General features: G+C 50.6%; 1 protein-coding gene across 2 annotated transcripts in view; it reads right to left on the bottom strand.

The window, feature by feature from the left end:
* Positions 1-17,500, bottom strand: part of NOP16 (NOP16 nucleolar protein) — a 22,571-nt gene that overhangs the window by 722 nt on the left and 4,349 nt on the right. The window contains exons 2-6 of one of the 2 annotated variants that reach the window (XM_078884787.1): positions 17,447-17,500; positions 15,994-16,045; positions 5,808-5,917; positions 1,916-2,106; positions 1-1,786 (exon numbers count right to left, since the gene is read on the bottom strand). The exon at positions 1-1,786 is cut by the window's left edge and continues 722 nt beyond it; the exon at positions 17,447-17,500 is cut by the window's right edge and continues 46 nt beyond it. In XM_078884787.1, the coding sequence (XP_078740913.1) occupies positions 1,780-1,786; positions 1,916-2,106; positions 5,808-5,917; positions 15,994-16,045; positions 17,447-17,500 (414 nt within the window). In that variant the 3' untranslated portion in view covers positions 1-1,779. Of the gene's footprint in view, positions 2,107-5,807; positions 5,918-15,993; positions 16,046-17,446 lie in introns of both variants that reach the window. The other variant, XM_078884786.1, reaches the window with a different exon arrangement.

Below are 17,500 nucleotides of genomic sequence, written 5' to 3'. Positions count from 1 at the left end.
GAGAAGAGATGGAGCGATGTGGTACAGGAGGCACGGCCTAGAGAAGAGATGGAGCGATGTGGTACAGGAGGCACGGGCTAGAGAAGAGATGGAGCGATGTGGTACAGGAGGCACGGCCTAGAGAAGAGATGGAGCGATGTGGTACAGGAGGCACGGGCTAGAGAAGAGATGGAGCGACGTGGTACAGGAGGCACGGGCTAGAGAAGAGATGGAGCGATGTGGTACAGGAGGCACGGGCTAGAGAAGAGATGGAGTGACGTGGTACAGGAGGCACGGGCTAGAGAAGAGATGGAGCGATGTGGTACAGGAGGCACGGCCTAGAGAAGAGATGGAGCGATGTGGTACAGGAGGCACGGCCTAGAGAAGAGATGGAGCGATGTGGTACAGGAGGCACGGGCTGGAGAAGAGATGGAGCGATGTGGTACAGGAGGCACGGGCTAGAGAAGAGATGGAGTGATGTGGTACAGGAGGCACGGGCTAGAGAAGAGATGGAGCGATGTGGTACAGGAGGCACGGGCTAGAGAAGAGATGGAGTGACGTGGTACAGGAGGCACGGGCTAGAGAAGAGATGGAGCGATGTGGTACAGGAGGCACGGGCTAGAGAAGAGATGGAGCGATGTGGTACAGGAGGCACGGGCTAGAGAAGAGATGGAGCGATGTGGTACAGGAGGCACGGCCTAGAGAAGAGATGGAGCGATGTGGTACAGGAGGCACGGGCTGGAGAAGAGATGGAGCGATGTGGTACAGGAGGCACGGCCTAGAGAAGAGATGGAGTGACGTGGTACAGGAGGCACGGGCTAGAGAAGAGATGGAGTGACGTGGTACAGGAGGACGTGGAGCTGAGTGGACTTGCCGATGGCTGCTGTTGTTGCTGTTGCTGCTGTTGCTGCTGCTGCTGCTATGGTGTGTACTATGACGTGTGTGCTGTGGCCTGCATTATCATCTGTACTGATGTCTGTGCTGCTACTGATGCTGATGATGATGGTGAGTTCCCACTGCTGAGGGCAGTGTCTTCTGTGCTGCTGTCACTGCGTGCTGTGCTCTGTGCTGTGCTCTGTGCTGTGCTCTGTGCTGCTGCTGATGAGGTGTTCCCACTGCTGAGGGCAGTGTCTTCTGTGCTGCTGTCACTGCTCTGTGCTGTGCTCTGTGCTGCTGTCTGTACTGCCGCTGCTGACGAGGTGTTCCCACTGCTGAGGGCAGTGTCTGCTGTCACTGCGTACTGCTGCTGTGCTCTGTGCTGTGCTCAGTACTGATGTCTGTATTGCGCTCTGTGCTGCTGCTATGATCTGCACTGATGTCTGTGCTGCTGTCTGTACTGCCGCTGCTGAGGTGTTCCCACTGCTGTGGGCAGTGTCTGCTGTGCTGCTGTCACTGCTCTGTGCTGCTGCTGTGCTCTGTGCTGTGCTCTGTGCTGTGCTCTGTGCTGTGCTCTGTACTGCTGTCTGTGCTGCTCTCTGTACTGCCACTGCTGATGATGAGTTCCCACTGCTAAGGCCAATGTCTTCTGTGCTGCTGTCACTGCGTGCTGTGCTTTGTACTATGATCTGTGCTGCTCTCTGTACTATGATCTGTGCTGCTCTCTGTGCTGCTGTCTGTACTGCTGCTGAGGTGTTCCCACTGCTGAGGGCAGTGTCTGCTGTGCTGCTGTCACTGCGTGCTGTGCTTTGTACTATGATCTGTGCTGCTCTCTGTACTATGATCTGTGCTGCTCTCTGTGCTGCTGTCTGTACTGCTGCTGAGGTGTTCCCACTGCTGAGGGCAGTGTCTGCTGTGCTGCTGTCACTGCTCTGTGCTGCTGCTGTGATCTGTGCTGTGCTCTGTGCTGCTGTCTGTACTGCTGCTGATGAGTTCACACTGCTGAGGGCAGTGTCTGCTGTGATGCTGTCACTGCGTGCTGTGCTCTGTGCTGCTGTCTGTGCTGTGCTCTGTGCTGCTGTCTGTGCTGTGCTCTGTGCTGCTCTCTGTACTGCCTGTGCCGCTGTCTGTGCTGCCGCCGCCGCTGATGAGTTCCCACTGCTGAGGGCAGTGTCTGCGCACGAGTTCCACCTTGCGGCGGATCTGACTCGGGGTGTCCTGGTAGTGGTTACTCTCATCCCTCGCCATCGCCTGTACCGTACACACAGTACACACACAGTACACACGCAGTACACACACACAGTACAGTCAGTACACACACAGTCAGTACACACACACAGTACACACACAGTACACACACACAGTACACACACAGTACACACAGTACACACACACACAGTACACACACACAGTACACACACACAGTACACACACACAGTACACACACACAGTACACACAGTACACACACACACAGTACACACACACACACAGTACACACACACAGTACACACACACAGTACACACACACAGTACACACAGTACACACACACACAGTACACACACACACACAGTACACACACACACAGTACACACACACACACAGTACACACACACAGAACACACACACAGTACACACACAGTACACACAGTACACACACACAGTACACACACACAGTACAGTCAGTACACACACACAGTACACACACACAGTACACACACAGTACACACACACACACACAGCACACACACAGTACACACACACACACAGTACACACACACACACAGTACACACACACACACACAGTACACACACACAGTACACACACACAGTACACACACAGTACAGTCAGTACACACACACAGTACACACACACACACAGTACACACACAGTACACACACACACACAGTACACACACACAGTACACACAGTACACACACACAGTACACACACACAGTACACACACACACACAGTACACACAGTACACACACACAGTACACACACACAGTACACACACACAGTACACACACAGTACACACACACACACAGTACACACACACAGTACACACAGTACACACACACAGTACACACACAGTACAGTCAGTACACACACACAGTACACACACACACAGTACAGTCAGTACACACACACAGTACACACACACACACAGTACAGTCAGTACACACACAGTACACACACACAGTACACACAAACAGTACAAAGAGTACACACACAGTACACACACAGCACACACACAGTACACACACAGTACACACACACACACAGTACACACAGTACACACACAGTACACACACACACACAGTACACACACACAGTACACACACAGTACAAACACACAGTACACACACACAGTACACACACACAGTCAGTACACACACAGTACACACACAGTCAGTACACACACAGTACACACACACAGTCAGTACACACAGTACACACACAGTACACACACACAGTCAGTACACACAGTCAGTACACACACAGTCAGTACACACACAGTACACACACACAGTCAGTACACACACAGTCAGTACACACAGTACACACACAGTACACACACAGTCAGTACACACACAGTACACACACAGTACACACACAGTACACACACACAGTCAGTACACACACAGTCAGTACACACAGTACACACACAGTACACACACACAGTCAGTACACACAGTCAGTACACACACAGTCAGTACACACAGTCAGTACACACAGTCAGTACACACAGTCAGTACACACACAGTACACACACAGTACACACACAGTCAGTACACACAGTACACACACACAGTCAGTACACACAGTACACACAGTACACACACACACAGTCAGTACACAGTCAGTACACACAGTCAGTACACACACAGTCAGTACACACACAGTACACACACAGTACACACACAGTCAGTACACACAGTCAGTACACACACAGTCAGTACACACACAGTCAGTACACACAGTACACACACAGTACACACACACAGTCAGTACACACACAGTACACACACACAGTCAGTACACACACAGTCAGTACACACACACAGTACACACACACAGTACACACACACAGTACACACACACACACAGTACACACACAGTCAGTACACACACAGTCAGTACACACACACAGTCAGTACACACACACACACAGTACACACACACAGTCAGTACACACACACAGTCAGTACACACACACAGTCAGTACACACACACACACAGTACACACACAGTCAGTACACACACAGTCAGTACACACACACAGTCAGTACACACACACAGTCAGTACACACACAGTACACACACACAGTACACACACACACACAGTACACACACAGTCAGTACACACACAGTCAGTACACACACAGTCAGTACACACACACAGTCAGTACACACACAGTCAGTACACACACACAGTCAGTACACACACACAGTCAGTACACACACAGTACACACACACAGTACACACACACACACAGTACACACACAGTCAGTACACACACAGTCAGTACACACACAGTCAGTACACACACACAGTCAGTACAGACACAGTCAGTACACACACACAGTCAGTACACACACACAGTCAGTACACACACACAGTCAGTACACACACAGTCAGTACACACACAGTCAGTACACACACACAGTCAGTACACACACAGTCAGTACACACACACAGTCAGTACACACACAGTCAGTACGCACAGTCAGTACACACACAGTCAGTACACACACACAGTCAGTACACACACAGTCAGTACGCACAGTCAGTACACACACAGTCAGTACACACACAGTCAGTACACACACACAGTCAGTACACACACAGTCAGTACACACACACAGTCAGTACACACACAGTCAGTACGCACAGTCAGTACACACACACAGTCAGTACACACACAGTCAGTACACACACACAGTCAGTACACACACAGTCAGTACACACACAGTCAGTACACACACAGTCAGTACACACACACAGTCAGTACGCACAGTCAGTACACACACAGTCAGTACACACACAGTCAGTACACACACACAGTCAGTACACACACAGTCAGTACACACACACAGTCAGTACACACACAGTCAGTACGCACAGTCAGTACACACACACAGTCAGTACACACACAGTCAGTACACACACACAGTCAGTACACACACAGTCAGTACGCACAGTCAGTACACACACAGTCAGTACACACACAGTCAGTACACACACACAGTCAGTACACACACAGTCAGTACGCACACAGTCAGTACACACACAGTCAGTACACACACAGTCAGTACACACACACAGTCAGTACGCACAGTCAGTACACACACAGTCAGTACGCACACACAGTCAGTACACACACAGTCAGTACGCACACAGTCAGTACACACACAGTACACACAGTAGTGGTGGTGAGTGGTGGTGAGTAGTGGTGGTGAGCGGGTGGTGAGTGAATGAGTGAGTGGTGGTGAGTGGGTGAGTGAGTGGCTGAGTGAGTGACTGAGTGAGTGGCTGAGTGAGTGAGTGGCTGAGTGAGTGGCTGAGTGACTGAGTGAGTGAGTGGCTGAGTGAGTGACTGAGTGAGTGGCTGAGTGAGTGAGTGGCTGAGTGAGTGGGTGAGTGGCTGAGTGAGTGACTGAGTGAGTGGCTGAGTGAGTGAGTGGCTGAGTGAGTGGCTGAGTGACTGAGTGAGTGAGTGGCTGAGTGAGTGACTGAGTGAGTGGCTGAGTGAGTGAGTGGCTGAGTGAGTGGCTGAGTGACTGAGTGAGTGAGTGGCTGAGTGACTGAGTGAGTGGCTGAGTGAGTGGCTGGCTGAGTGAGTGGCTGAGTGAGTGGTGAGCGGGTGGTGAGTGGTGAGCGAGTGCTGAGTGTGAGTGGTGAGTGTGAGTGGTGAGTGTGAGTGGTGAGTGTGAGTGGTGAGTAACCTTGTAGTCTTCTCCGTAGGTGAGTACGAGGCGACGCACCATCAGGAGGATGTCGTGAGAGACGCTGGGTGCTGATGGAGTCACCGGCAATGAGGCCTCCTCCTCTAGCGCTGGACCACAACACGCAACATCGCTCAGTGTGCAACTACGTGTCTATGTTTCACAGAGACTCACATAGAGCCATAGAGACTCACAGAGACTCACAGAGACTCACAGAGACTCACAGAGACCCATAGAGACTCACAGAGACTCACAGAGACTCATAGAGACCCATAGAGACTCACAGAGACTCACAGAGACCCATAGAGACTCACAGAGACTCATAGAGACTCACAGAGACTCATAGAGACCCATAGAGACTCACAGAGACTCATAGAGACCCATAGAGACCCACAGAGACTCATAGAGACCCATAGAGACTCATAGAGACCCATAGAGACCCACAGAGACTCATAGAGACCCATAGAGACTCACAGAGACCCATAGAGACTCAGAGACTCAGAGAGACCCATAGAGACTCAGAGAGACTCAGAGACTCATAGAGACTCACAGAGACCCATAGAGACTCACAGAGACTCATAGAGACTCACAGAGACCCATAGAGACTCACAGAGACCCATAGAGACTCACAGAGACCCATAGAGACTCACAGAGACCCACATAGACCCACATAAACCCATAGAGACTCACATAGACCCATAGAGACTCACAGAGACTCACAGAGACTCACATAGACCCATAGAGACTCAGAGAGACTCACATAGACCCATAGAGACTCAGAGACCCAGAGACTCACAGAGACTCATAGAGACTCACATAGACCCATAGAGACTCAGAGACCCAGAGACTCACAGAGACTCATAGAGACTCACATAGACCCATAGAGACTCACAGAGACTCACATAGACCCATAGAGACTCAGAGACCCAGAGACTCACAGAGACTCACAGAGACTCACAGAGACCCAGAGACTCACAGAGACTCACAGAGACTCACAGAGACTCATAGAGACTCAGAGAGACTCACATAGACCCATAGAGACTCAGAGACCCAGAGACTCACAGAGACTCACAGAGACTCACAGAGACTCACATAGACTCATAGAGACTCAGAGACCCATAGAGACTCACATAGACACAGAGACTCAGATAGACACAGAGACTCACATAGACCCATAGAGACTCATAGAGACTCAGATAGACTCATAGAGACTCACATAGACCCATAGAGACTCAGAGACTCACATAGACCCATAGAGACTCACAGAGACTCACATAGACCCATAGAGACTCACATAGACCCATAGAGATTCACATAGACCCATAGAGACTCACATAGACCCATAGAGACTCACAGAGACCCATAGAGACTCACAGAGACCCAGAGACTCACATAGACCCATAGAGACTCATAGAGACCCATAGAGACTCACAGAGACCCATAGAGACTCACATAGACCCATAGAGACTCACATAGACCCATAGAGACTCACAGAGACCCATAGAGACTCACAGAGACCCAGAGACTCATAGACCCATAGAGACTCACAGAGACCCATAGAGACTCACAGAGACCCAGAGACTCACATAGACCCATAGAGACTCATAGACCCATAGAGACTCATAGAGACTCACAGAGACCCAGAGACTCACATAGACCCATAGAGACTCATAGACCCATAGAGACCCATAGAGACTCACAGAGACCCACAGAGACCCAGAGACTCACATAGACCCATAGAGACTCACATAGACCCATAGAGACTCATAGACCCATAGAGACTCATAGAGACTCATAGAGACTCACAGAGACCCAGAGACTCATATAGACCCATAGAGACTCATAGACCCATAGAGACTCATAGAGACTCATAGAGACTCACAGAGACCCAGAGACTCACATAGACCCATAGAGACTCAGAGACCCAGAGACTCATATAGACCCATAGAGACTCATATACCCATAGAGACTCATAGAGACTCATAGAGACTCACAGAGACCCAGAGACTCACATAGACCCATATAGACTCACATAGACCCATAGAAACTCATAGAGACTCATAGACCCATAGAGACTCACATAGACCCATAGAGACTCACATAGACCCATAGAGACTCATAGAGACTCACATAGACCCATAGAGACTCACATAGACCCATAGAGACTCACATAGACCCATAGAGACTCATAGAGACTCATAGACCCATAGAGACTCACATAGACCCATAGAGACTCACATAGACCCATAGAGACTCAGAGACTCACATAGACCCATAGAGACTCACATAGACCCATAGAGACTCAGAGACTCACATAGACCCATAGAGACTCACAGAGACCCATAGAGACTCACATAGACCCATAGAGACTCAGAGACTCACATAGACCCATAGAGACTCAGAGACCCAGAGACTCACATAGACCCATAGAGACTCATAGAGACCCAGAGACTCATAGAGACTCAGAGACTCATAGAGACTCATAGAGACCCATAGAGACTCATAGAGACTCATAGAGACTCATAGACCCATAGAGACTCATAGAGACTCATAGAGACTCACAGAGACTCACAGAGACTCATAGAGACTCTCAGAGACTCATAGAGACTCACCGAGACCCAGAGACTCACAGAGACTCACAGAGACTCATAGAGACTCATAGAGACTCAGAGACCCATAGAGACTCACATAGACCCATAGAGACTCAGAGACTCACATAGACCCATAGAGACTCACATAGACCCATAGAGACTCAGAGACTCACATAGACCCATAGAGACTCACAGAGACCCATAGAGACTCACATAGACCCATAGAGACTCAGAGACTCACATAGACCCATAGAGACTCAGAGACTCATAGAGACTCATAGAGACCCATAGAGACTCATAGAGACTCATAGAGACTCATAGACCCATAGAGACTCAGAGACTCATAGAGACTCACAGAGACTCAGAGACTCACAGAGACTCACAGAGACTCATAGAGACTCTCAGAGACTCATAGAGACTCACCGAGACCCAGAGACTCAGAGACTCACAGAGACTCATAGAGACTCATAGAGACTCAGAGACCCATAGAGACTCACATAGACACAGAGACTCACATAGACCCATAGAGACTCACAGAGACTCACATAGACCCATAGAGACTCAGAGACCCAGAGACTCACAGAGACTCACAGAGACTCACAGAGACTCAGAGACCCAGAGACTCACATAGACCCATAGAGACTCAGAGACTCACATAGACCCATAGAGACTCACATAGACCCATAGAGACTCACATAGACCCATAGAGACTCAGAGACTCACATAGACCCATAGAGACTCACATAGACCCATAGAGACTCAGAGACTCACATAGACCCATAGAGACTCACAGAGACCCAGAGACTCACATAGACCCATAGAGACTCACAGAGACTCACATAGACCCATAGAGACTCACATAGACCCATAGAGACTCACAGAGACTCACATAGACCCATAGAGACTCACAGAGACTCACATAGACCCATAGAGACTCACATAGACCCATAGAGACTCAGAGACTCACATAGACCCATAGAGACTCATAGAGACTCATAGACCCATAGAGACTCAGAGACTCATAGAGACTCACAGAGACTCACATAGACCCATAGAGACTCAGAGACTCACATAGACCCATAGAGACTCACATAGACCCATAGAGACTCACATAGACCAATAGAGACTCAGAGACTCACACAGACCCATAGAGACTCACATAGACCCATAGAGACTCAGAGACTCACATAGACCCATAGAGACTCATAGAGACTCATAGACCCATAGAGACTCAGAGACTCATAGAGACTCACAGAGACTCAGAGACTCACAGAGACTCACCGAGACCCAGAGACTCAGAGACTCACAGAGACTCATAGAGACTCTCAGAGACTCACAGAGACTCACCGAGACCCAGAGACTCAGAGACTCACATAGACTCATAGAGACTCATAGAGACTCAGAGACCCATAGAGACTCACATAGACACAGAGACTCACATAGACCCCTAGAGACTCACAGAGACTCACATAGACCCATAGAGACTCACAGAGACTCACATAGACCCATAGAGACTCAGAGACCCAGAGACTCACAGAGACTCACAGAGACTCAGAGACCCAGAGACTCACAGAGACTCACAGAGACTCAGAGACCCAGAGACTCACAGAGACTCACAGAGACTCACATAGACCCATAGAGACTCAGAGACTCATAGACTCATAGAGACTCAGAGACTCATAGACCCATAGAGACTCACATAGACCCATAGAGACTCAGAGACTCATAGACCCATAGAGACTCACATAGACCCATAGAGACTCACATAGACCCATAGAGACTCAGAGACTCACATAGACCCATAGAGACTCACATAGACCCATAGAGACTCAGAGACTCACATAGACCCATAGAGACTCATAGAGACTCATAGACCCATAGAGACTCACAGAGACCCATAGAGACTCAGAGACTCACATAGACCCATAGAGACTCACATAGACCCATAGAGACTCACAGAGACTCACAGAGACTCACATAGACCCATAGAGACTCACATAGACCCATAGAGACTCACATAGACCCATAGAGACTCACATAGACCCATAGAGACTCACATAGACCCATAGAGACTCACATAGACCCATAGAGACTCACAGAGACCCATAGAGACTCAGAGACTCACATAGACCCATAGAGACTCACATAGACCCATAGAGACTCAGAGACTCACATAGACCCATAGAGACTCACATAGACCCATAGAGACTCACAGAGACCCATAGAGACTCAGAGACTCACATAGACCCATAGAGACTCACATAGACCCATAGACCCATAGAGACTCACATAGACCCATAGAGACTCAGAGACTCACACAGACCCATAGAGACTCACATAGACCCATAGAGACTCACATAGACCCATAGAGACTCAGAGACTCACATAGACCCATAGAGACTCACAGAGACCCATAGAGACTCAGAGACTCACATAGACCCATAGAGACTCAGAGACTCACATAGACCCATAGAGACTCACAGAGACCCATAGAGACTCACATAGACCCATAGAGACTCACATAGACCCATAGAGACTCAGAGACTCACATAGACCCATAGAGACTCACATAGACCCATAGAGACTCACATAGACCCATAGAGACTCAGAGACTCACATAGACCCATAGAGACTCACAGAGACCCATAGAGACTCACATAGACCCATAGAGACTCAGAGACTCACATAGACCCATAGAGACTCACAGAGACCCATAGAGACTCACATAGACCCATAGAGACTCAGAGACTCACATAGACCCATAGAGACTCACATAGACCCATAGAGACTCACATAGACCCATAGAGACTCAGAGACTCACATAGACCCATAGAGACTCACATAGACCTATAGAGACTCAGAGACTCACATCGACTCATAGAGACTCACAGAGACTCATAGAGATTCACAGAGACTCATAGAGACCACAACACGCAACATCGCTCAGTGTGCAACTACGTGTCTAGATTTTGATGTAAAGCTTTCGTGACTGCAGGGATTCATCTTCTTGGTTCTTTCGGTAAAGTCGTCATGTAGAATGACGCTGTCTTCCCGACAGACCTGTTCTTCACCTGAGGACGGCTGCTTGCGTTGTGGCCGAAACGTCGTGAGAATTGTATTTTATTATGTTTTATTTTTATTATTTTATTATTTCCCTTCTACGTGACTTTACTGAAAGAACCAAGAAGATGAATCCCTGCAGTCACGAAAGCTTTACATCGAAATAAAACTACCCATAGACTCAACACTGCACCATAGACTCAACACTGCCCATAGACTCAACACTGCACCATAGACTCAACACTGCACCATAGACTCAACACTGCACCATAGACTCAACACTGCCCATAGACTCAACACTACCCATAGACTCAACACTACCCATAGACTCAACACTGCACCATAGACTCAACACTGCACCATAGACTCAACACTGCCCATAGACTCAACACTGCACCATAGACTCAACACTGCCCATAGACTCAACACTGCCCATAGACTCAACACTACCCATAGACTCAACACTGCCCATAGACTCAACACTGCACCATAGACTCAACACTGCCCATAGACTCAACACTGCCCATAGACTCAACACTGCACCATAGACTCAACACTGCCCATAGACTCAACACTGCACCATAGACTCAACACTGCCCATAGACTCAACACTGCACCATAGACTCAACACTGCCCATAGACTCAACACTGCCCATAGACTCAACACTGCACCATAGACTCAACACTGCCACCCATAGACTCAACACTGCCCCATAGACTCAACACTGCACCATAGACTCAACACTGCCCATAGACTCAACACTGCACCATAGACTCAACACTGCCACCCATAGACTCAACACTGCCCCATAGACTCAACACTGCACCATAGACTCAACACTGCACCATAGACTCAACACTGCCCATAGACTCAACACTACCCATAGACTCAACACTACCCATAGACTCAACACTGCACCATAGACTCAACACTGCCCATAGACTCAACACTGCCCATAGACTCAACACTGCACCATAGACTCAACACTGCCACCCATAGACTCAACACTGCCCCATAGACTCAACACTGCACCATAGACTCAACACTGCCCATAGACTCAACACTGCACCATAGACTCAACACTGCCCATAGACTCAACACTGCACCATAGACTCAACACTGCCCATAGACTCAACACTGCACCATAGACTCAACACTGCCCATAGACTCAACACTGCCCATAGACTCAACACTGCACCATAGACTCAACACTGCCACCCATAGACTCAACACTGCCCCATAGACTCAACACTGCACCATAGACTCAACACTGCCCATAGACTCAACACTGCACCATAGACTCAACACTGCCCATAGACTCAACACTGCCCCATAGACTCAACACTGCACCATAGACTCAACACTGCCCATAGACTCAACACTGCCCATAGACTCAACACTGCACCATAGACTCAACACTGCCCATAGACTCAACACTGCCCATAGACTCAACACTGCCACCCATAGACTCAACACTGCCCATAGACTCAACACTGCCCATAGACTCAACACTGCCCATAGACTCAACACTGCCACCCATAGACTCAACACTGCACCATAGACTCAACACTGCCCATAGACTCAACACTGCCCATAGACTCAACACTGCCCATAGACTCAACACTGCCCCATAGACTCAACACTGCCACCCATAGACTCAACACTGCCCATAGACTCAAAACTGCCCCATAGACTCAACACTGCCACCCATAGACTCAACACTGCACCATAGACTCAACACTGCCCCATAGACTCAACACTGCACCATAGACTCAACACTGCCCATAGACTCAACACTGCACCATAGACTCAACACTGCACCATAGACTCAACACTGCCCATAGACTCAACACTGCCCATAGACTCAACACTGCCCATAGACTCAACACTGCCCATAGACTCAACACTGCACCATAGACTCAACACTGCCCATAGACTCAACACTGCTCCATAGACTCAACACTGCACCATAGACTCAACACTGCCCATAGACTCAACACTGCACCATAGACTCAACACTGCCCATAGACTCAACACTGCTCCATAGACTCAACACTGCACCATAGACTCAACACTGCTCCATAGACTCAACACTGCACCATAGACTCAACACTGCCCATAGACTCAACACTGCACCATAGACTCAACACTGCCCATAGACTCAACACTGCCCATAGACTCAACACTGCCCATAGACTCAACACTGCACCATAGACTCAACACTGCACCATAGACTCAACACTGCACCATAGACTCAACACTGTGTTGGGTGAGGAATGGTTGGTGAGTGTGGTGAGTGTGGTGAGTGTGGTGAGTGCGGCGAGTGCGGCGAGTGCGGCGAGTGCGGCGAGTGCGGCAAGTGCGGTGAGTGTGGTGGTGAGTGTAGTGGTGAGTGTAGTGGTGAGTGTGGTGAGTGTAGTGAGTGTGGTGAGTGTGGTGAGTGCGGTGAGTGCGGTGAGTGCGGTGAGTGCGGTGAGTGTGGTGAGTGCGGTGAGTGTAGTGAGTGTGGTGAGTGTGGTGAGTGTGGTGAGTGTAGTGAGTGTGGTGAGTGTGGTGAGTGTAGTGAGTGCGGTGAGTGTGGTGAGTGTGGTGAGTGTAGTGAGTGTGGTGAGTGTAGTGAGTGTGGTGAGTGTGGTGAGTGTGGTGAGTGTGGTGAGTGCGGTGAGTGTGGTGAGTGTGGTGAGTGTAGTGAGTGTGGTGAGTGTGGTGAGTGTGGTGAGTGTAGTGAGTGTGGTGAGTGTAGCGAGTGCGGTGAATGTGGTGAGTGTGGTCAGTGCGGTGAGTGTGGTGAGTGAGGAATGGTTGGTGAGTGTGGTGAGTGTGGTGAGTGCGGTGTGTGTGGTGAGTGTGGTGAGTGCGGTGAGTGTGGTGAGTGTAGTGAGTGTGGTGAGTGTGGTGAGTGTGGTGAGTGCGGTGAGTGCGGTGAGTGTGGTGAGTGCGGTGAGTGTGGTGAGTGTGGTGAGTGTAGTGAGTGTGGTGAGTGCGGTGAGTGTGGTGAGTGTAGTGAGTGTGGTGAGTGCGGCGAGTGTGGTGAGTGTGGTGAGTGTGGTGAGTGTAGTGAGTGTGGTGAGTGCGGTGAGTGCGGTGAGTGTAGTGAGTGTGGTGAGTGTAGTGAGTGTGGTGAGTGCGGTGAGTGCGGTGAGTGTAGTGAGTGTGGTGAGTGTGGTGAGTGTGGTGAGTGCGGTGAGTGCGGTGAGTGCGGTGAGTGTGGTGAGTGCGGTGAGTGTGGTGAGTGTAGTGAGTGTGGTGAGTGTGGTGAGTGTGGTGAGTGTAGTGAGTGTGGTGAGTGTAGTGAGTGCGGTGAGTGTGGTGAGTGTGGTGAGTGTAGTGAGTGTGGTGAGTGTAGTGAGTGTGGTGAGTGTGGTGAGTGTGGTGAGTGCGGTGAGTGCGGTGAGTGTGGTGAGTGTGGTGAGTGTGGTGAGTGTAGTGAGTGTAGTGAGTGTGGTGAGTGTGGTGAGTGTAGCGAGTGCGGTGAATGTGGTGAGTGTGGTCAGTGCGGTGAGTGTGGTGAGTGTGGTGAGTGAGGAATGGTTGGTGAGTGTGGTGAGTGTGGTGAGTGCGGTGTGTGTGGTGAGTGTGGTGAGTGCGGTGAGTGTGGTGAGTGTAGTGAGTGTGGTGAGTGTGGTGAGTGTGGTGAGTGCGGTGAGTGCGGTGAGTGTGGTGAGTGCGGTGAGTGTGGTGAGTGTGGTGAGTGTAGTAAGTGTGGTGAGTGCGGTGAGTGTGGTGAGTGTAGTGAGTGCGGCGAGTGCGGCGAGTGTGGTGAGTGTGGTGAGTGTGGTGAGTGTAGTGAGTGTGGTGAGTGCGGTGAGTGTGGTGAGTGTAGTGAGTGTGGTGAGTGTAGTGAGTGTGGTGAGTGCGGTGAGTGCGGTGAGTGTAGTGAGTGTGGTGAGTGTGGTGAGTGTGGTGAGTGTGGTGAGTGTGGTGAGTGTGGTGAGTGCGGTGAGTGCGGTGAGTGCGGTGAGTGTGGTGAGTGCGGTGAGTGCGGTGAGTGCGGTGAGTGCGGTGAGTGCGGTGAGTGTGGTGAGTGTAGTGAGTGTGGTGAGTGTGGTGAGTGCGGTGAGTGCGGTGAGTGCGGTGAGTGTGGTGAGTGCGGTGAGTGCGGTGAGTGTGGTGAGTGTGGTGAGTGCAGTGAGTGTGGTGAGTGCGGTGAGTGCGGTGAGTGCGGTGAGTGTGGTGAGTGTAGTGAGTGTGGTGAGTGTGGTGAGTGTGGTGAGTGCGGTGAGTGCGGTGAGTGTAGTGAGTGTGGTGAGTGCGGTGAGTGCGGTGAGTGTGGTGAGTGTGGTGAGTGTAGTGAGTGTAGTGAGTGTGGTGAGTGCGGTGAGTGTGGTGAGTGTGGTGAGTGTGGTGAGTGCGGTGAGTGCGGTGAGTGTGGTGAGTGTGGTGAGTGCAGTGAGTGTGGTGAGTGCGGTGAGTGTGGTGAGTGCAGTGAGTGTGGTGAGTGTGGTGAGTGTGGTGAGTGCGGTGAGTGCGGTGAGTGTAGTGAGTGTGGTGAGTGCAGTGAGTGTGGTGAGTGCGGTGAGTGTGGTGAGCTCACCTTGTGCTACGTGAGTTTTCGTCGCCGGTTCACTCAGATCCTTCCGTCTCATCTGGCGAGGGACAGAGATGCTCAACCATTACTCACCACAAGGACAAAGATCCCCCAGGTAGCCTCTAGCAGGGCCGAAGGGCCAAGTGTTCACCCACACACTCACCTACTCACCCACACACTCACACACTCACCCACCTACTCACCCACACACTCACACACTCACCCACACACTCACCACTCGCCTTCTCACCCACACACCCACCTACTCACCCACACACTCACTCACCCAGACACTTACCTACTCAACAACACACTCATATACTCACCCACACTCACCACTCACCCACCACTCACCTACTCACCCACACACTCACCACTCACCCACACACTCACCTACTCACTCACCCACATACTCACCACACACCCACCTACTCACTCACCCACACACTCACCACACACCCACACACTCACCTATTCACTCACCCACACACTTACCACTCACCCACACACTCACCCATACACTCACCTACTCACCCACACACTCACCGCTCACCTACTCACACACTCACCACACACCCACTCACTCACCCATACACTCACCTACTCACCAACACACTCACCCACACACTCACCACTCGCCTTCTCACCCACACACTCACCACTCACCTACTCACACACTCACCCACCTACTCACCCACACACTCACCACTCACACAAACTCACCACTCACCTTCTCACCCACACACTCACCTACTCACCCACACACTCACCACTCACCCACACACTCACCACTCACGTACTCACCCACAAACTCACCTACTCACCCACACACTCACCACTCACCCACACACTCACCTACTCACTCACCCACACACTCACCACACACCCACACACTCACCTACTCACTCACCCACACACTTACCACTCGCCTTCTCACCCACACACTCACCACTCACCTACTCACACACTCACCCACCTACTCACCACTCACACAAACTCACCACTCACCTTCTCACCCACAAACTCACCTACTCACACACACACTCACCCACACACTCACCACCTCACCCACTCACCCACACACACAATCACACACCCACAAACTCACCTACTCACACACACACTCACCCACACACTCACCACTCGCCTTCTCACCCACACACACAATCACACACCCACACACTCACCTACTCACCCACACACTCACCACTCACCCACACACTCACCACTCACGTACTCACCCACACACTCACCTACTCATCCACACACCACCTCACCCACACACTCACCGACACACACACACCCACACACTAACACACACTCACCACACTCACCCACACTCACCCACACACACACACCAGCTCACCCACACACTCACCTACTCACCCACAATCACACACACCCACACACTAACACACACTCACACGGAATGTCGGTGCCCGGCTAGGTGCACGCTCACCCTCAAGGGCACGCTGTGGTTGGGGTCGCTCGCCAGCCCCATGTCCTCCAGGTT

The sequence above is a fragment of the Lampetra fluviatilis genome, unplaced genomic scaffold (assembly GCF_964198595.1).
Source record: "Lampetra fluviatilis unplaced genomic scaffold, kcLamFluv1.1 SCAFFOLD_631, whole genome shotgun sequence".
Taxonomy (NCBI): Eukaryota; Metazoa; Chordata; class Hyperoartia; order Petromyzontiformes; family Petromyzontidae; genus Lampetra; species Lampetra fluviatilis.
The sequence above is the reverse complement of the archived record's forward strand: the minus strand, read 5'-3'. Positions and strand labels throughout refer to the sequence as shown.